This window comes from Dicentrarchus labrax, unplaced genomic scaffold, assembly GCF_905237075.1.
Source record: "Dicentrarchus labrax unplaced genomic scaffold, dlabrax2021, whole genome shotgun sequence".
NCBI lineage: Eukaryota > Metazoa > Chordata > Actinopteri > Moronidae > Dicentrarchus > Dicentrarchus labrax.
In genome coordinates this window covers 4,006,852-4,029,029 of record NW_026136710.1, presented here as the reverse complement: position 1 = coordinate 4,029,029, position 22,178 = coordinate 4,006,852, and the positions used below count along the sequence as shown (strand labels likewise).

General features: G+C 40.6%; 1 protein-coding gene across 1 annotated transcript; it reads left to right on the top strand.

Moving 5' to 3' along the window:
• The first annotated feature begins 4,830 nt into the window (after positions 1 to 4,830).
• dmgdh (dimethylglycine dehydrogenase) lies at positions 4,831 to 21,644 on the top strand. Its single transcript, XM_051412865.1, has 16 exons — positions 4,831 to 5,062; positions 5,384 to 5,552; positions 7,604 to 7,702; positions 7,779 to 7,943; positions 8,936 to 9,140; positions 13,708 to 13,956; positions 14,068 to 14,266; positions 14,344 to 14,513; positions 14,617 to 14,770; positions 16,967 to 17,132; positions 17,335 to 17,465; positions 18,839 to 19,056; positions 19,553 to 19,710; positions 20,479 to 20,538; positions 20,646 to 20,780; positions 20,874 to 21,644. The coding sequence occupies exons 1-16, from the start codon at positions 4,941 to 4,943 to the stop codon at positions 21,084 to 21,086; spliced, it is 2,613 nt and encodes an 870-aa protein (XP_051268825.1). The 5' UTR covers positions 4,831 to 4,940; the 3' UTR covers positions 21,087 to 21,644.
• The last annotated feature ends 534 nt before the right edge of the window (positions 21,645 to 22,178 follow it).

Here is a 22,178-nt window from a genome sequence, read left to right as displayed (position 1 = left end):
ATGTCCACTTGAGAGTTTTTTCATTCCCAGATTATCATTTGGACTTTTTTTTGACTGCACCAGGAAACTCCAAATACTTTGCCACCTCCCACCATAGATAATATCATGGCAATATCTGTCCTGTGTCCCTCTCTTTACCATAACTCTCTCCGGTCTTTGAGGAACCTCTCCAAACGTCGTCATTCCTCACCTCCACCACCAGTTGTCCTCGTAGAGTTGCCAGTCACCTGAATCTGCACCTCAATAATAATTTGGATGTTATATATTGTTAGATTGTCGGTTTTGTGTCTGTTTACAATCACTTGTTTTTATTTTCTACTGCTGTCTGTCTCAACAAGAACTCAGTGTCTCACCCTGAAAATGTCCAACAGTGTAACGGCTTACTAGAGGAACTGGTTTGAAACCAGATGCACGACTCAGATACAGTAGATGATTTGAGTGCAGAAATGTGAATATACTGCAGGGCTGTTGGAGGGAGAGTGGGAACAGGTGTGCAAGAAGGCAGTGGAGGCTCAGGTGATGGGGAGGGGCAGGAACACAGGAGAGTTAGCAGTCAGTGTGTGTGGCAGATATAAACCAAAGAGGCCAGAACTGAGAAAATATATGACTTTACTTAAGAAGAAGTAACAATACCACGCTATAAAAATACCCTGTAACAAGTAAAAGTCCTGCACTGATGCAGAATTATCATTGGACCATCAGAAGTGTGATTTAATTGACTCATTTCCACTTCATGGGCTCAGATCGTTGGTTGCTTCGTGTCGTGCAAGGGACAATTCAGTGTTTTCACTCCGCTGTTTAGTATCATCTCAGCTCTCTTAGAACCTCGATGAAGGTGAAACCAAAAGATATACCGATATATACCAAATACCAGGTACTATACACAACTTGTGCCAATGGAAAAACAAAAAAGGTTCCAAGCCATTGTCGAGTTGAGTCGAGCTGAGCTGTACCGTGTAGTGAACATTTTAAATAAAAAGACTTGGACTTGAGCTTTTGACCTACTTGATACCTTTCCATCCTTTATGCCACTAATCCCTTAATTACCCGAATCAACAACTGACACACACACTAACAGTCCACACTTAACTTCTCAGATCTGCTTTTGCTTGTTTGAACCAATCCGACAGCTTCCGAATCAAGTTGCAGGAGAGAGACGTGAAGAACTAACGTTACTTTACTGAGCGCCAGTTTCCAGACTGAGGTGGCACAAGTGGGGCATCAAGTATGTGCCTCAGCTTTCCAGTCATTCCCAATTTATGCAATTCCAACACTGTTTATGGACCCCAGTATGCAGAAATATTCAAATACACAAGGCAAAGTAACTTTATATTTGTACCACATGCAAAAAACTGCATGGGATTAACATAAAGTGGGCATGTTTGAAAATGGGTACCTATTCATTCAGAGATCTTGAGGTCAGAGGGCAAGGGATCCTTTTTTCCATTGTCAAAGTTTAACCTAACTTTACTTCGCCTCCTTCCAGACCTGCTAGCTACCACATGGTTGGTACCAATGGGTGTGTTAGGTCATCTAGTTGTATATGGTACGCTGCAGAGCGGCAGAGGGAAGGATAATGGGGCTGGAAATCAGATTTTAGGGGAGGCCAGAGCCACCTCAGGCCCCTCTTCTGGACGCCAGATCGAAAAAATTACATAAAAGACAATTTTTAAAATAGTTTAAGACTCAAAACTCAAAGTTTGCGGTGCAAAGACTTACTTGTGACTTGGTCCCACCTTCTGTTGGATTATCACTCAGCTCATTGGTCAGTATCCACCATCAAACAAAGCTCTTACCACAACAATATATCCAATAAATCCAAACCTACACAGCCAAGTAGAGAAACTCCCTCACAGGGCACCCGTAGAGCTCTCAGATAGGAGCTCCTCTCTCAGTCCAGATTACCATGGCGATATCGTAATCCAGCCAAGATCAGCACAACAGAGTCCAGGCAACCAGTGGTATGTTACACCGAGGAGGGCCGGAGGGAGGTTGTCTGGAGAGAAACTGTTGAATGTAAACTGCACAGATTGATTGGTAACAGGGAGATTTTGCAGGAGGATAATCAATAACTTTATAGCTGATCATTAAAGGACCAGTGTGTAAGATTTAGAGGCATCTAACGGTGTAGTTGCAGTTTACAACATTACATAAACAGCTCATTTTAAGGTAATAAAAAATGAAATGTGCCTTAATTAATTCAGATTATCAGACAAAAATGTCAAATCTCATCAAATTCATCAAGTCAAAGCACTGAAACCTGCAAATGAAGAAAACGTCTTCACCGATTTGCTCAGCATTTATTAAAAAAAGTGAGAAAACATAAAAAAATACAGAAAAAACAAGCACATTAATTAGCTTATTAGCATAAAACACAAAATACAGCTGAAGCTGATGTGAATTTTAATATTTTTTTTACAAACAAACGTATTAAACAAACTTAAATTCAGACCTGATGGTGGATCAAAGCAATTAGAAATAATCCTCTGGAGAATATTGACACATTTTATGACAATTTCAATTAAAACAAAAAAGATTTTGAGCCATTTAGTCAATGTAGAGATATTTTACTCCATATTCTTTACATTTATCTGTTGGTATTATTAGTAGGAAAGTGAGGAGATCATGAAAGTTGTTTGGATTCATCCTCATTGGATCATGGCAAGATTCAGTGTATGTAGTGGAGAGTAACCATTAATCTGTCGACCATTTTCTTAATTAATCGATTTGTTTTTTTGGTCCATAAAAAGTCAGAAAATGGTGAAAAATATACATTATTTCCCATTAAAGCTCAGAGTTTCACAGAGGAGTAAAGAATCCAGAAAATACTCACATTTAAGAAGCTGAAATCAGTGAATTTGGATGTTTTTGTCTTCAAAAATGACTCAAAATAGTTGGCGATTAATGTAATAATTGACAGCTAATTGACTAATCACTGCAGCTCTACTGGACAGAGAAGAAATACAACAAATGTGGGAATAAAAGAGGCTTTTTTTGAGCTGGAATCTGCTTAAAACAAACAATCCAGTGTGCTGCGGTCCCTCCAGAGATACTCCACATGTGTGACTTTATATAGTTCAGTCTAATGCACCATGTTTGCTCATATACTAACTTCTCACCCAGTATTATCCAATAAACTGTTCACATACATAGACTGAGCAATAGAATCTGCCCTTTTAATCAAATAATCACCTTCATGCACACAAATCAGTTTATATAAATAAGTTTGTTTCTGCTTTTCAGAGTTTATATAAACCAGCTGTGAAGATAAACGTCCAGTTCAAACCTGTTGCAGCTGTTCCAGGTGGGTTAGAGGCTGATAAAAAAGGCTCAAGGACCACACAGAGATAAATGTTTCTGGTCAGACTGGATCCAACAGGTCACTTCTTTGTTTACATTTTACATAAGTTAACAAGATTCAGACACAAATAAATAGTACAAGGTGCAGCGTTGCGTCAGTCTTACTATTCATTTACTGTTGTTGTTGTTGTTGTTGTTGTTTTGATCTTGTATGTGTGTTTACAATATCAGTCCGCTCACAGTTCAGACTGATATATCTCTACAACTGTTGGACGTATTGACATAAAGTCTGCTACACATACTGAAGCTGCACAGAGGATGAATCCTACTGACTTTGGTGATCCTCTGACATTTCCTCTAGCGCCACCATGAGGTTGATTTATGTGGTTTTGAGTGAAATGTCTCAACAACTGCTAGATGGATTTTTTTTGGACATTTTGAAGAGACATTCATGCTCCCTTAACTTCTCAAATTAGATGAATCCAACTTTATTTCATGACAAAATACCAAATACCAAATAAATGTAATTCCCATCAACCTGAGCTGTATTTTGTGTTTAGTGCAAATGTTAGCATGCTAAAACACTAAACAAAGATGGTAAACATGTTAAACACATTATACCTGCTCAGGAAAATACTGTGCTTAAGTACCATTTTGAGGTACTGGTACTTTATTTGAGTATTTCTGTGTTATGCTACATTAAACTTTATATTCCACTACAATTCAGGAGGAAATGATGTAAGTTTGACTGTAGTTATGTTACAGAATAAGATTTTACATTACAAAAATATACAATTAAAGATTAAACCGGTGGTTTTAAAGCTTTTTTGACATGGGACCTCTTTTATAAAAGACTATACGGGTCTTGTCAAGTTTCAGATGTACATGAGTTGATATTAGTTCCATCAAAGAGACTAAACTTCTCAGATGATTTAATTTAAGATGTGAAATGATCTCATATTTTACAAAAAAAGCAGATAAAACAAGAGAAAAATCTGCAAAAAGAAATATAAATTTGCGTAGTAAAGTAACTTCCCTACCCCACTAATCATCTTAAGACCCCTCAGATTTATACTGTTACCCTTTGGAGGGGCCCTGACCCCTATGTTGGGGACTAAAACACACATATATAAAGTAAATACAACCTGCTCTACCTCGACCAACTACAAAAGTATGCATTAATGCATCAGTATTGATAAAATAATACAATATATTACATGATATATGACACAAGGGGTTTATTATCCTGCAGAATCAGTACTTTTTATACTTCAAGTGAAGTTTTTTTGATAATATATATGTACTTTTAGCCCTTTACATGGCTGTAGACCCTTTTAATTTGGGTTTTTATACTCAGAATAGATAATTATTAAAATATATATACTGAAACCATTCACCCACGTGTTCCAGGGGTTGTGTGACCTATATTTTGGCGTTATGGCACACAAAGCGTTAACTGAGTGTTGATCTGGGTAAAGTTTCGGTCCTCGACCTGTGGGCGTGCCAGCGCGCAACAGTCAGTGCAAAAGTGGGATATTTGTAACTACACACGGCAGTGCAGGGGTCCAGTGAGAGGGGGGCTGGTTGTGCTTTGAGCTGGTTGTGTGGTTAGGTTGTCGTTTTTAAATATCACCTCAGTCATGTCGCGGATATTGAACCTGATCAACACCCGGCTGCGGAGAGATTTGGCCGCGTGTCGAGGGACTGCTGGGCTCCCTTTGAGGACCATCTGCTGTACTTCAAGAAAACAAGCTCAAGAGAGGTGAGATAGTTCAGTCTGGCTCAGAAGCAACAGTAGTGTCAGCTTTAAACACACTTTCTGTCGTGCAAGCTGTTAGAGTGCGTTCAGTGCGTGTAATGCGCGTAAAGCTGCACAGCTGGTTGATTCTTGCAAGAAGAGTTTGTGCAGAATTACTTAAAGTCAGTGAAGTTTTATGGTGGTTCTGCATCATGTCACACATGGTCAAACATGGTGGCTTCAGTTTGTGTTCCCAGGTTGCATGTGTGAGAGTGTAAACACTCTCCTGAGGCTGCACTGTGAGGCTGTGACTTCCTCCTCTGACTCTTCCTCTCCTCCCTGCAGTGATGCATCCTCAGTTTTGGGAAAGAGGTGGAAGGACACAGCAGAAACCGTCATCATCGGTGGTGGATGCGTGGGGGTCAGCGTGGCCTATCACCTGGCCAAAGGTGGCATGAAGGATGTGGTGCTGCTGGAGAAGTCTGAGCTGACGGCTGGATCCACCTGGCACGCTGTACGTCTAACAAAGTCTACCTATTCTTTAATGGCAGAAGGACCCTGATGGTCTGAAGGTTCATGAATACAGTGAATGTGAAGGTGGACAAAGGTTGTAAAGACACAAGATCACATCTTTGCACCAACATATAGTCACATTCCTGCTTCTAACGACGTATTTTAACACCTTTACGCTTCAAAAGGGGAGAACCAGAGGGGCCGTTTGGGTGAAAGGGATTCAAATATATCAAATAAAAACTCTTTCTTCCTGTCAAGTTGGTTAAATATTACCTCTGGTTCTCATCCCTCACTTTCCATTTAGGTTGATTAATGAACATTTCTTTTTTTGGATTCATCATTTGAGCTTTAAAATGTCCCACCACTGTTTACTGCAACCCAAAGGTATGTCATCAAACTGTTCAAAACCCCAAATATATTCAGTTCATTATCACATACGGAATTATTTCCTTTTTATTAAACATTTTGTCCATAAAATATCAAAAAGTAACGTCTGAAATACCAGAAACCAAAATATATTCAAACATTTATGCAGCAAATCCTCACATTTTAGAAGCCGGAACTAGAATAGTTGACATATTTTGCTTTAAAAAATGACTTTAAATGAATTGTCTCAGCACATTTTTCACCTTTCCTTTAATCATCTTTGTTTGAAACATCACAAAGGCTGAATGTGGGTCAAGTTTCTTGACAAAAATAAACAGAAAATTGGACGTTTATTAATGCGAATTAAAATATTTGACCACTCAACCTCTAATGCTAACAGTTCTTCCTCGACAGCCTCATTTACTGGAGGTGTTTACGGGCATTTCTGTGCGTGTCCTTCAGTAGTAGCGTCGTATCCAGTGTGGGCAGCTGCTGGAAGGTTTCAAGGCATTTGAGGTCTTGACCCACATTCACTCTCAACCCCTTCACTGTAATGCTATTAATACATGTTTGACATGTCAGAGGGGGAACTTATTCAGTTACTGTCTTCATATGGAGGGGGTGGAGGTGGAGCCTATCCCAGCATGCATTGAGTGAGAGGCCGGGTACACACCTATAGGGAACTGAAACACCTGGAGGAAACCCACAGATAAGAGGGAGAGCACGCACACAGCCGTGCTCTCTGTACTATAGCACATACATTATTTAATTACAGCTGCTGTTATGTATTTTATTAGTTATAATCTGTTTAAAAGGGAAGAGGTTGTTATGAATTTGGTAGAAAATAACCTCATTTAGTCTCTCGTTCTCTGTGTTTTCTTATAGACTTTTGTAGAGTTTAGTTTGTTTATTGGGTTTTGTAAGAACATACAAGTGTGTTATCAGAGCATTTATAAAAAATAAAGAAGATTTATATTCCCTTCATGCAAAGACATAATAAAAAGTGACAGTTGACATATTGTTGAACACCAAAACAGCTTCCACAGACTGAGTAAACTAGAATAACACAACCATAAACAAACAAATAAAAACACCAAGAAACACTTAAGTCATATTTTCCCAAACGTATTGGACACGGTATTAAAGCTGGTAACAACGTAGCTGGCCACGCGTTGCCGGTCAGTGTACGGCCAATGGATTTTCTTTTTGAAATGAGAAAACCAAAACTACTACTCATAAATATAAGGAACAAAATTGGGTCTTTCTGTTTTTATTTTAAACACAAAAAAAGGTAAAACTGGTCGATCCCCGAGTTTAATTTTTCTTCTCTTGGACACAAAGTAAACTGATCTTAAAACTGAAACATATAAACTTAAAACTCACTTCCCAATCAACAAACCGACAAAGTTAGAGACTAGCTAGTGAACACGGTGAAGCATTTAGTAGCCAGATATTTGTCTGAGGAGTTGGAGGAGACCAAAAGGGAGCTTGAAGGAGAGTAAATATTGGATTTACGTTCATCAGCTGGACACAAACACGACTCCAAATGAACGATAATGTTGATCTGTGTCAACAACCTACAGTTTTCTGACACTTAACATAATATATGAGTGTGTGTGTGCGTGTCTGTTAACAATCTGTTAATGCATCATCCAACATGGTTAACTGTTTGTTTTGTATCTCCAGGCGGGTTTGACAACATATTACCATCCAGGCATCAACCTCAAGAAAGTCCATTATGACAGCATTAAGCTCTACGAGAGCCTGGAGGCTGAAACCGGACAGGTGAGGCGCCTCGCTCGTCTTTCGTAACTCCGATGTGCGTTTACACCGTCCCTCACGGTGTCTTTTTGCTCCGCAGGCGGTGGGATTTCATCAACCCGGCAGTGTTCGCATTGCTTCGACAGCGGCTCGCGTGGACGAGATGAGGTACCAGATGACCCGCACGCACTGGCACGTGACGCAGCAGTACTTCATCGGACCAGAGAAAGTCCACGAGCTTTTCCCTCTGCTCAATATAGACAAGGTCTGTACGGACAGATCACTGCTTGTTATGTGATATATGTGGACATCATCCTTCATCTTTGTGTGTCCAACATCTTCTGTATGAAGAACAATATGACTATCAAACTCTGCCTCAATAATTAAAGGAATAGTTTCGACAGTTTAGATGAGAGGATTGATACCACTCTGGTGTCCGTCTGTTGAATATGAAGCTTACAACGAAGGAGAAAACACTGAGGCCAAGAATTTCTATGATTTTTTCTTGTTTTATTTATTTTGCACAGTTTAAGAAATACATCAAATGACAAGAATAACAAATAATATACAGAGCAAGAAGGAGCAGAAAACCTTATTTAAAGCCTCCATCTAAAGTTAACATTACACAGTTATAGACAACAGTCCAATTTATACAACTCTGTAGCTTTCTCAGGACACTTCTCATATAGAGCAGGTCTTCATCATACTCCTTATAAAATGACATACAGAAAAAAATATGACTTAAAAAGAAATAACTACATTTACTTACTTATAGTTGTTTATGCTCATATCATGCTTGTATCACCCCGAGGCAAAAATATCAAAAATAATGGGCAGATTCTGATGACTCCTACAGTGAATATTCATGGTCCCCAGAAGATTATTCACTCTTACTGTAGTGAGCCTGTGTGCTTTAGTCTAGCACCACCACAAGGCCGAAATTATCGTTATGTGCACAATAATTGTCCAAATCTACTGGGAAGATTTCCTTGAAATTAACTAGCAACATTCAGCTATTCATGCTCCTCAGCGGAAGAACCTTTTCCATCATCCAGTTTTCCTCTTGCGTCACCCTGAAGCCAAAATGTCAACTTTTCACACATAAAACGTCTTCAAATCATCAAATAATAGGCAGGTTGTTATGAAATCTGCTGAGCACATTGATGCTCACAATTGTATAAACCCCCTAGAATAGGACATTTGTCATAAATAATGATGAATATTTGTCGTTATATGAAGGTTTCTCTGTATTTTCAGGTGTTGGCAGGTCTGTACACCCCCGGCGACGGCCACATTGACCCTTACTCTCTGACTATGGCTCTGGCTGCTGGTGCTCGTATGTACGGCGCCCAGATCTACAACCCGGCTCCGGTCAGCGCGCTCAACCCAACCGCTGATGGGAAGTGGGACGTCCAGACTCCTCATGGAACCATCCGCGCAAATCGCATTGTCAATGCAACAGGTTTGTACTTTCATATGTTCGCTCTCAAACCGGAGACAACGGGAAATGTCTCACGTCTTTCAGAAACGTGGAAAATTACGATTTTTCTGCTTGGGCTGTCAGTGAATACTCTAAAGTAGCTACACCATTATCACTAAAAGGAGGCAGAGGAATAGATAAACATCTGACACCAAGCAACAGACAGCAGGGAGAGAGGGAAGCCGAGACGAGAACAAGGGTTTTAAAGTTCAGTTTTTGCATCAATGTCTGCTTTAGTACAGTCAACAGAGGGCGCTGCACAATACACAGCAACCTGTAGAATATGACATGCCTACTTTGGTTTCCAAGAAAAACCTGCTATGTTTTTGGTTCCAACTGGAAACAAACTTTAATATATTTTTGGTCTAAATACTCCGAATGGCTCAAAACTTAGTGCTTGAACTGAAACAGTTGGCAGAAAAGGCCTAAAATGATTTAAAATATAGGATAGACCTTCCTTCCTGGTCATTTCTATAACAAAAACACACATAAGGCTTCGCTGAAATTAGATTTCTACTTGAATGTCCCTTCAGGTGTGATATTTTTAGTCATATATCCTGATAACACACATAAAAAAAGTGGAAAAATCTCGTGCTTAAAATGTAACTCAGGTCCACATAATTTCTGCTGATTAAGACACAATGCAGCAGACACATCGTAGTCACTGACCTATAAATTATGTTATCTGAGGACACTCTATAACAGGAGACCTTTGCCCACACAGACCACTGCTCAGTTCAGGGAAGTCAGCGTTAAGCTTGAACTGGGTCATACCAGTTCTGGGGGGATTTTGTTGGCTCCTCTCATCCCTGCTGCTGCTTGTTTATTTGTTAAGGTTCAGGAATTTGCTTTAGTCTGTTCTCTGTCTAGGAGATTGTGTAACATGTATCAATATATATAAGTCATGCATATTCTCCCTTAGTCACCTTTTCTCCGCAGTGACGTGGACGTGCTCTGACAGTCGCTGCAATAAGCATCGTTAAGACCTCGCAGGACAAACTTTCTCCAGCTCATTCACAATCTTTTTTCCTCTCTGAATTTGCACATTCTGTACTCTAGTTGAAACCAGTTATATTGTGGGCCTTGTTGGCCGTTTGCCTTCTCTGTGTCCGACAGCCAATCCAAACAGGCCAACAGTTCAGATCCCATCCAATCTTGAAGCAGCAGCACATGCACACCTCCTGACATACAGTTTTCTCTTCTTTTTTTATTTTTTGTAGCATTTTTTTGGTGCTGCTTTTTGCATCCAGGGAATGAAATGTTAAACTGATATATATCACACCTGCGTGACCGATTGCATGAATTATTATCCCACAGTCAGATGTACCATTATGGGTTCATGCAGGCTTTTTTTGCAGATACAACCACATACTTGCTCAGAGTCATGGTCCCCTTTCTTGTATGTTGGAGTTTGTTCTTTTGGTGATTTTAAAGATTAACAACAGATTCTGCTTCCTTGTGGGCTGCAGAAATAACTCAGCTGGTTTAAAGTCTCATCCCACAGAGAAAGGAAGAAAACAACTCCCAGGAAACAACAGCAACCTCAGTCTTTTTTTAATGCATTGTGCTCAAATTATTGTTTTAAACCCATTACCCTAAGTGGCTGTTTTGTTGAGCTTGCAAAACTTCCCAAACATTTTTAGTTAAACCTTCTCTCTGCTCGTTCTAGGTCTTTTTTTCTTTACATACTTTATCTCTCACAGGCTCTACTGCCGCCCACACAGAGCCTCGTCCACAACCTTAACCCCTTCTTTTGTCAAATTGACAATTTCTGTTCACTGTTTAAACTCAAGCTACAGCGCTGTACCCCCTCTTCTCGATTAACATGACCCACGAGAGCCTAAATGAAGGTCAGAGGTCATGTTCCCTGGAATGTCACCCTATAGGATCAGTTTCAACGTATCGGCCTTGTGACCCGAAGGAGGAAAGCAATGTTTTGACCAGTGTTTTTCAAACCTTCCGGCCTAGAAATGTTATGAATAATATGCTTTAGTGTTGTTCAACATTGTTAATTATATAAAAGTTTATAATATTTAATAATAATAGTAATATTTTCATGCAATGTAGGTCAGTTTGGTCAAGTCTGCATTCGTGCTACCACTTGGAATAGCTAACTTGTATGTTTCAACCATTTATCTATTACTTTTAGCTATTTATTTGAACTGTTCAACCATAAATTTATCCCTTTACACCTTTTTGAACAAATTTTAGCCTGATTATCAAACGTTTTATATTCATAAATAGAGAAACAAATAGAGTTTAACAGCGTGGATGGCTGATATCATAGCAGGAGTTGTTTCGAAGGTTGTTTTACTTCTGCGAGCTTGTTGACTCCATTCATCGCTATTCCTGGGTAACCCAGTGAATCGGCCCTGTGTGCAGGCATCTGGTAAACATGTTCCTCTGCAGCCCAGTTCCTGCCTAAACTGCCTGGGACCTTATCGTTTGGTATGCACCCCCCACCCCATCCCTCTGAGATAACGTTCACATAAAGAACATATGGAATATAAATGTGGGCTGCAGACTTGCATGCAATTGAACAGATTTACGCCACTCCATTAAATATAATGGATGTCAAGTTGGGGGGATTTATTTAGATTGTCTTTAACTCTTGCAACACGTAGCTGATGATAGCAGCAGAGATCAACAGGTCTCAGTGCTCCAGCTGGCGTCGCACTCCAGGTCACAGCAGCTGAGTTAGCACAAGGTCCACATTGATCTTTGTTAAGTGTCCCACTTACAGACAGAATATTTGTCGTGTGGCTTCTCACGGCTGTCATTAGCGTTCATCCACAGAAGCTCACTGTTTTTAGTAAACTGCCACTGTATTACATTACCTGCCCAGCACCAAACAGTTATTGTGCAGACGTAATTAGCGACTAGCTGAGTGGAGCATTTAGCTGCTAAAGAGTTGACGGAGACCAAAACAGAGAGTCAGTATTGACCTTACGTTCACCAGGTCACATCTTGAATGCTAATATTGCTCTGTATGTGCTCACATGTTCCATCTATATCAACTTTAAAGGTGATATCAGTGTTGTTTTTAGCTTCTGCAGCCCTCAACTGACTGAAAAATATATTAAAGTTTGATGCTTTTGTTGTAGAAGAGATCTAAATATGTATTCTTTACCAACTCAGCTGTAGTGGGGGGATGAAGGATCTCATATTGGGCCAACACTTCACGCTGTGAATGAATGCCGCCTCAGGGCTGCAGATCCATATTTCAGTCATCTGACTTACATTTCTGTCTCCTGTCGTTTGATCTTTGATGTATTTCCCTGAGCTTGCATGCTGCAGCAATATGAGAGGGGAACTCCAAGGAGCCACACAGTGAAATGTTGCTGTTGTTACATAATATTAGACTATAAAACCCCCTGAGGCCATCTGCTACTATGAAACAAAATAACATCCTCAGGTGTCTTTTGGAGAAAAAACTTTTTTATTCTATTTTATAAATTAAAACACAAGCTCTCTGGGGTCATTATAAAATGTTCTCCTCTTCAAATAGTTTTAATTTCTGTGTGGTTGACACTAAGTTGGTGCTGTGGTATTTTCTTGTTCACACTGATCCACATGTGTGTTTGTCTGTCTGGGCGCTGGGTGTCTATTTTTGTTGTTGCTTATGTTTGTGCTTATTTCTGAATGTTTGCATTTGAATCTCAACTAGTATGGTGCCCTGTCCTGTATATTTAAACCTTTATTAAAGAGTCAGTTCACCCAGTTCAGTCTCTGGAATTTCTGCTCTCACTCCAATGCAATGTAATTGTTAATTTAATCAAATGTCTGTTAGCTCTTTGTCTCAAAAGACAATGAAAGTAATTAAAAACCAGTTGGAAAACCCGATGGAAAGTCTGATAGGTAGCAGCTGTGGTGGCTCAGGTGGTACAGCAGTCCCCTCCATTAATTATTAGATTGACCACATTAACTGCATGTTGTTTAAAAGGAAACTTTCCTATCGAATGGTGAAAGAGGGGCGTCACACGGGGGCGTAACTTTTTACTTTACTTTTTACAAACAGATCCATTCATCAAACTTTGTGCGTCCACCAGGGGACATAAACCCTTTATTATAGGCCAGTAAAACACGGAGAACATACTGTACCAAAAGACTGGTACAGTAGAAGCAGGACAGCCTTATGGTATAGGAACAGTCATGATTGTATGAGCATCTAACATGACTGCGCCGGATGTGTTGTTACACAGAACCATCTGGGAAACTGTTTGGAAACAATCAAATCTTTTCCTTTGAGAAAAACCTTTTGGTGTCGTTCTTTGCTCTCCAGTTCTCATATAATTGATGGTAGCAGCACCTATGCTAACCTCTATAGCCTCCAGTACTTACTCAAAGGACGCTGATTAGTCCGGCAAGGTTATTTGGTACATTAAAATAAAAAGATGTAGTTACATTACTAGTAGCGTACACCTAGTTTTCAACCATTGGGAGCATTTCCAGTTCAAGAACCAGAGGTAATTTGTTGGGAAAACACTGTGAGATTGTCGACTTTATCTTGTTAGCTGATTTTTAAATACCATCTCTGTTGGTTTTTAAGGTTTCTGGGCTCGGGAGGTTGGCAAGATGATTGGGTTCGATCACCCCACCATCCCGGTGCATCACCAGTACGTAGTGACTGCGACGGTACCGGAGGTGAAGGCTCTGAAGAAGGAGCTGGCTGTCATCAGGGACCTGGAGGGCTCTTACTACCTGCGTCAGGAAAGAGACGGCCTTCTGTTTGGTCCGTATGAACAGATGGAGAAGATGAAGCTACAGGACTCCTGGGTCAGAGAGGGCGTGCCACCAGGTCTGTCTGCCATAGGATTAATTTCATTTTAACTATTATATCTTTGTCGGGTTTCACTCTCCTTGTAGGATACACATTATGTTTCTGTCCGTCTTTGTGTGGCTGCTGCAGGTTTCGGTAAAGAGCTGTTTGAGTCGGATCTCGACAGGATCATGGAGCATGTTGAGATGGCCATGGACATGGTCCCTGTGCTAAAGAAAGCTGACATCATCAACATTGTGTCTGGACCAATCACATACACCCCTGACCTCCTGCCCATGGTCGGACCACACCAAGGAGCTCGCAACTACTGGGCTGCCATCGGCTTTGGGTACGTGTGTATTTTCTACATTTGATCGGAGGGCAAGAGGGCTGATTTGTGACGTTTAAAGACTGGATTGTTTCCAGGTATGGAGTCATCCATGCTGGTGGTATCGGTAAGTTCCTGAGTGACTGGATCAGGAATGGAGAACCTCCATACGACCTGATTGAATGCGACCCCAACCGCTACGGGAAATGGGCAGACGTGCCCTTCATGTGTGCCAAAGCTCGGGAATCCTACGGCTTCAACAATGTGGGTAAGAAGAACACAAGACGATTGCAATCATTGGGCAAAACCATTTATTTTTTACCATCTCTAACCTCTTTGGTGTCTCTTCCGCACTCTGTCGGCTTCTCCAGTTGGTTATCCCAAGGAGGAGCGATTCGCCGGTCGACCGACCTCCCGGAGAGGTGGCCTTTACGAGCTGCTGAAGGACAAAGCGTCCATGGGCTTTCACGCTGGCTGGGAACAGCCTCACTGGTTCTACAAACCTGGAGATGACGTTGGATACAAGTAAGACATCTAGTTAGCAGAGCTAGTCTGAAATATTACATTTAGGGCCGAATTTAAGATATTCCTAGCCGACTAGTCGTTGCATGGTTTATGATATTAATTTTAATTATTTAAATGTATATATTTTAACAGCTGCCTCTTAAATGGTAATGGAAAAGCGGTGATGATTCTGATTCCAGCAAGGAGACTGAACCATTTAGTTAATTTATTAACACATCTGTAACATTACGGAATAAATAAGACAAATACTCGCAGACTTATCGATATGATGGATGATGTATAAAGTTTATTACAAATTAGTGGTTACAAACTGGCTGCTCTTCCTCTATTACATGCCTCTGCTTGAGGCCTCTGCCTCGCTGCTTGAACCCGTCGTGTCTTCATCCCCAGAGTCAGAGTCCTGGTCCTGAGTTGTTTTTGTTTTTCTGCGACTAAAACTCTTTACATCGACTGTCGGTTAAGTCGACTATTAGGGGACGGCCCTGAATACATTAACATACATTCTTTATAAATCTCTTGTAATGTTGTTTAAATGGCGAGAAGCTTACCATAACCGTCTCAGACCTAAACAATAGCAGTCCTTTTCGAGACGTAAACATATGTTTCCTCACTGTTGTTGAAGCTTTTGTTTCGTAACTGCTTTTTAATTTAATTGCTTACTGTTGTCGCGGTCCTCTAATTAGCCTCACCACATCCACTTTCCTGTTTTAAAGTATTCATGTACTGCATACCATTGCATAAAGAAAGACGCTCTGATAGTGTCTGGTGGAGATGCATGATTTGTCAGAATAAATATTTGCGGACACAATGTTCTTCAGTGAATATGGGAGGTATGCAGCAGAGCACAAACACATGTGATCCCTGACAGAAAAGTCCCTGCCAATCCTTTCATTTAGCGCAGAGACGAGCTCGCCACACATCACTTAACAGTTCGTCTAACTGTAAGCAGCAGCACAAGAGAGAGCGTTTAGAGACACTGAAAGAAACAGGACAGCTGCTAACGCTCAACAACACATGCAGATAACTTTCAATAACTGCACTGGACACAGTTTCACCATGTGCAGGATCTGGCTCAACTAAAATATGCACCATGACATTATTTAAAAACCACACTGTCATAGATTTCTTGAGATAATCCGGCGAGTGTTTGGAGGCTCGCCAAACGCCGCGAGTGTTGAGTCCAGTTGGCCTTCTCAGTAGCTGCATACTTGGCTTGTAGCTTGTGACACGGAGATTTCTCCTACTACAAATATAAAAGCCGCAGTCATAATCTTGCTGTGCAACTTTCTCTTGTTGTATTGTACTTATAGCCACATTAGATGATGCGAAGATGATGTATTTTTGTAGTCCGTCCCAGAATTTCTCCACTGGATTGTGGATGACTGCAGAAAAATAACAACAAAGGTTTATGATACTCATATGTTTTGTCCACAAATTAACACCACTTTTATGATTTTTAAAGTTTTAAATGTGATCACCAGAAGTAAAAAGATAACGTCAGGCTGTAAATGAACTACACCGTGGTCTTATAACGTCACCACTACTAAACTTCAAACTTGTAATTAAAATCTACAAGTTGTAATGTTAAAGTAAACACAACAAGGCTTTAAAGGCGGACTGGTGAGTAGTGAAGTCTCCTTGTTCTGCGTGATGACGTTTCACCGACAACCTCTGTAGTCTCATTTAACTACTTGTTAGCGACCGCCTGTTTTAAGACACGTAGAAGCTTCACAATTCACAGGTGGGCTATTTACTGATGTATTTTATATCGTAGAACAAATCTCTTAAGCTTGTTTCAAACACAGACCTTATTTTAGGCGTCTAATCAAAAAATACATTGACTTTGAGGCGAGGAAAGTGGAAGTTTGCACAGACGTTCAAGGGGACCAGAGGATGACATTTGTGGTTTTGAGTGAATTGTCAACAACTAGCTTATTAGATGGATTGCTGTGAAATTTGGTACAGACGTTCATATTCCTCTTCGAATTGCAAAAACTTTGGTTTTTATTCTTTAGTCTAACAAGAATTTGGTTATAATTCTGTCCTTCTGTTAGAACAATGTTCTGCAATGTTTTGTATTATGTAACAAAGCCAATAAAAAAAGGGGGCCAGTAAACAGTTGTGGAAGAAAAGTTGGTGTTCATTAAACCAGCAGAGGTAGGTATAAAGTGATCATTGATTCTGTGCTGTGCTCAGGCCCAGTTTCCGACGCACCAACTGGTTCGGACCAGTTGGCCGAGAGTGCAAGCTGGTGATGGAGAAGGTGGGAGTGATCGACCTGACGCCTTTTGGCAAGTTCATAGTGAAGGGGAAGGACTCCCAAAGGCTGCTGGACCGCCTGTTTGCGAACACCATGCCCAAGGTAGAACATATGTACACTTCATTAACATCACCGGGAGTTGTTCTGTCTGCTGTAGCTGCAAATGTGGTGTGAAAAGTTAATAGTCCATCATAGAAATCCAGTGTAGACTCATGCATTACAGTACTGTTAGTTTGAGTTTTAAAATAGTTCAGTACCTTCAATGTTTGTCTTAAACTCGTGGTTTTGACCTGTGTGTTTTCAGGTGGGTCTGACTAATATCAGCCACATGTTGACGCCCTCTGGGAGAGTCTTTGCTGAGGTCACCATCACCCAGCTGGCACCAGGAGAGTTCTTGCTCATCACAGGCTCGGGGTCAGAGGGTCACGACCTCAGGTGAAGAACTGTTTGCACACATGCTCGATCTCACTCAAGTTAATCAGACAGGCAGTAGCTAACTTAAACTAAAACTCACTAAAGTTAAAGTGCAACATCAAGGTAATTGATTGTAATATGCTGCTGCACTCGTAGTAATGAACCTACTGAGAATTATCACCTGAATCTGCAGATACCCTCCTCTTTACGCAGCTTTACGAGCCATTTTGGTTCACTGTCACCACTCTCATAGTGTCGCTTTCAGGTGTAACAGGCTGCTGTTTTCAGTGGAAAAAGCTCTTGAAAACCTGCTACCTGCTCATCCAAACAGCAAACAGACACAGTTAGAGACTAGCTGGTGAACACAGTGGAGCATTTAGCAGCAAAAAGAGACAGATGTTCACCTCAGGAGTTGATGGAGACCAGAAACAGAGCTAAACTCCCTAATTTCTGGATGTGTAAATAGGCATCTTAAAGGTGACAACTTGTTTCCATCAAGGAATCAGATATTTACTAACACAGTTGTTCATCTTTAGTACTGATGGTACAACTGGAAGTATTTCATGTCCATCCAAGCTGCAGAAGTGATCCAGCTGTCTTAAATATTCACTTCTGGTAGCAGGGGCGGCCAAAAATACGACTCAAGAATTGATGGAATTTACTTTCAGTGCATTAAAATGTCATTTTCAGACAGAATTTGTGAACAAAATTATGGGTCTTTTGTCGGTTGTGATGCTGAATGGCACAATTAACCAGGACCACATGCTGCACTACAGCTGCACAGTATGGTAAAAAAAAAAACACTAAAAAAAGAAATTTTCTAAATTTTCTTACATCTGGAGAGCAAGATTTGTGTCCCACAGCATCAGACCTTCTTTATTATTCTGTTTTCTCACACATTTTTTTGCCATTTTCGATTAATTGCGCAGCCCTAAACCGCACACACACATACAGAAGTAGACAACCATTTCAATATTAATTTTGCAGAGTACACGATGTGCACATAGAAGCTCTCCGTCACTCACACCCCGTCCAGAGTCGAGTCTCAAGCTGTGCAGAATAAAAATCTCTCACAGTCTGTTTTATACGGCAGAAACCTAAAACCTTTCAGCAGCTGTTAACATGCCGCCCCTCCATCTGCTCCAATCGGGACGCAGTACGTTAAAACATCCATCTCCGTTCCCCTCACTATAATAAAACTCTCCACCTGAGGGAGGCGAGGATGATGTCATGCAGCGCCCTCTAGTGGCGAGGGATCCTAACTGCACGTGAAGAGTTCACGGAGGTCACAGCAGGCCTGTTAAACCCAGAACACGTGGCTGAGATGTGGCAATGTGTGATAAAGAAATTAAAAGTCTGCTTCTTCCCTGCCCTCTCTGTGGTTGTGATCTCAGGTGGATCGAGTCAGAAGCTGCAGACGGCGGATACGACGTCGACATCAGCAACGTAACAGATGATATAGGCGTGCTGGGCATCGCGGGACCAAACTCTCGCAAGGTTCTTCAGAAACTGACGGATGAGGATTTGAGTGATGCTGGATTCAAATTCCTCCACTGCAAGTCCATCCAGCTGGCGGGAGTTCCCGTCCGGGCCATCAGGATCTCCTACACAGGTACTGCACGCTCTGTGAACTCACAGAGGTTCTTATTAAACAATATTCTACCAGTTGAAGAAAGCAAGTAAACTTTGTCTGCTGGGATATTCAGTAGCTAACACTTAATAAAAGATGTTACACTTGACTAAGAATAGGATAAAATGCACAGATATTCGCATTAATTTTGCACTGTTGGTTATTTCCTACTTAGATATTGGAGAAATAATCAGCACGGGAGCAAATTGCACCAACAAAAACCATATTTTTGTAGCTTTCTTTGTTCCCCTGACACAAATAGGAGAATAAATAACAACAAAAAACATCTATCCACTCATCTATCGGACAAATTGTTGTTTTAAAAATTGGTGCTTCCCTCAAGCACGCGTAGTATAGCAACATGATACAGTTTCCTTGGTCTTGTTTCGTTCAGCTGAAGGCAAATTTACTGAAATCTAGAAAGAAATGTGTATCTGAACAAACTTTGTGGTGATACTCTACGTGCACGTGTGTTTAGGTGAGCTCGGCTGGGAGTTGTACATCGACCAGAAGAACATGGCGGCTGTGTACAAGGCCATGATGGAAGCAGGAAAAGACGAAGGCATCGACAATTTCGGCACCTACGCGATGTCCTCGCTCAGACTGGAGAAGGGCTTCAGAGGCTGGGGAGCTGAGGTACACACACAGATGGAAATACCCTTATTTACTTTCTTGTAGAGAGTTAGATGAGATACCACCCTCATTTCTGTCAGATATAAGGCTGGCAGCCCGTCAGCTTAGCTTAACATAAAGGCTGGAAGCAGGTGGAAACAGAGAGCCTTGCCATCTCTCGACCCAATCTGTGCATTTTATTCATTAATATTTCTTTTGTTTCATCCATAAACCACTGTAGAACCACTTTATGTTCTTCTCACATGTCATGGCATGAAGTATGTGTCTCAGCTTTCCAGTTATTCACAATTTATGCGATTCCAACACGGTTTATCAACTCAGTATGCTGAAATATTTAGATACACTAGGAGTAAATAACACATTTATACCACATGCAAAAAAAGTGTCTGTTAAGGGGGGGACTTGTTGGTACACATAAAACCCATTTTCACAGGTTGTTCATTTGATTTAGTCCAATTTTGGAGCGTTATTTAGTTAGTTAGGCCATCTAGTTTTATACAATACCATTATCTTCACTCTAGCTTTAAAACGGAGCCTACTACAGCCTCTGAAATACAGTGTGGAGCAGTAGAAGTAAAGATAATGGGGTGGCAAGCTGTTTCCTCCTTTTCTTCCTCAGTCTTTGAGCTGAGCGGCTGCTGGCTGTAACTTCATACTTGCTGAGAAATGAGAGTGGTATCGACCTTCAGGTCTAACTTGGCAACAAAGGAAATAATGTTGAAGTGTTCCTGTAACTTTTTACTGACGAGATCAACTTGTCGATCTTCACAGATGAACTGTGACACCAATCCTCTGGAGGCTGGACTGGATTATTTCATCAAACTCAACAAAGTAACAAATATTTTTTAACATAAATTAACTATTTATATCCAGGTTTTTATTATTTATTCCCTCTTGAACGAGGAATAAGTTCTGTTCTCTTCTGTTTGTTCGACCAGCCGGCGGACTTTATCGGTAAAGCCGCCCTTCAGGAGATCAAAGCCAAAGGCCTGAAGAGGAAGCTTTCCTACATCACCCTGGACACGGACGATATCGACCCCGAAGGCAACGAGACCGTCTGGCACAACGGAAAGGTTAGCAGCAGCCTCGCTGAAGTTAAACCCAGTGATCCACTTTTAATGGGTTACTTTTGTGGTTGGTTTCACTCAACCGGTGTTTCTCTTCAGGTGGTCGGCAACACGACATCCGGAGCGTACAGCTACAGCAGCCAGCAGAGCCTCGCGTTCGCCTACCTGCCTCTGGAGCTGTGCTCTGTGGGCCAGAAGGTGGAGGTCGAACTGCTCGGGAGGAAATACCCCGCCGAGGTCATCCAGGAGCCTTTAGTCCTCACCGAGCCCACACGGACCCGGCTGCAGAAGAAAGCAAAGGGCAAAGCATAAGCACAGACTGTCTGCGATCAGCTTCTCACCAGCTAATGAAGAACGATTTTACTGTGATACATGAGTCTTATATTGGGAGGGAACTGTCCAAAAAGAAGTGGCCAGTTTAAGGAAAAAGACTCACATCACTTGACAACTTCCTCTTCCTGTATTGTGTCTTTTTAAGAGGAAGAAACAGATTCAGCATGTGAGAGTGTTTAGTGCTTCTTATGAATGGGGTTTTTTTTTTTTTTTTGAGCAACAGGGGAAAGTTACCTGTCGCTGTTCTTACACCACAACGTCTTACAGTGTCGGAAGAGTAATCGACTTTTTTGTAATTCCATGAATGGATGTTAATGTTTACGGGTCAACAGTTTGGGGGCGAAGATTTCAGCAGAAAGGGTCAAATGTAAAATGTCATAAGAGCACTTTGTGACGAATGTGACAAAGTGTATAAACACTAATAACCAAAACAAACTTGTACAAAGATAGTTTTATAAATCTGTTTTTACTAATATGTAATTAAACTGGTGTACATTAATACCGTGATAATTAAAGCAATGCGCTCACTGTCTTGTATTAGGTGTCTGTGTGTCTTTCTCTCTCGCTTTCACTCTCACAGATGATGATAAAATCCATGGAGCCCCAAAGTGTTCAAAACATAATAAAGAAAGAAGTTCTCACATTTAAATTGAATAAAATAAACAAGCCAGATATTAGATTTACAATACCTTTTTTTTTAAGTTCATATTATGGAAATCAAAGAATATGATGATATACTATATATAATATAAACATAAAAGGACAATAACAATATAGTAAAACTAATATATTGGCATAATTAATATAATTTAATGTAAAATAAAATAGTAAATATTCAAATTATGGATGCAACTGATTAATATTTTACTTATCGATTAATCTGTTTCTTGTTTTCTTGATTTAAATTGGTTAAACATATTGTTGTGTATGAAATAGTGCCCATTGCAACTTCCCAGAGGCTGAACGATCAATTTAAAGTGACATAAAAGCAGCAGCGGCTGTAAAAGCAAAGTTTATTTATTATATTATATTCATCATTGTGGGATTTAGAAAAGGTTTAACTTTGAATTG

Excerpts from the sequence above, each read along its gene's own strand:
- dmgdh (XM_051412865.1), top strand. The coding sequence starts at position 4,941 with ATGTCGCGGATATTGAACCTGATCAACACCCGGCTGCGGAGAGATTTG. Across the intron at positions 14,267-14,343 it reads TGGGCTGCCATCGGCTTTGG|GTATGGAGTCATCCATGCTG; the intron begins GTACGTGTGTAT and ends GATTGTTTCCAG. Across the intron at positions 19,057-19,552 it reads CATCAGGATCTCCTACACAG|GTGAGCTCGGCTGGGAGTTG; the intron begins GTACTGCACGCT and ends ACGTGTGTTTAG.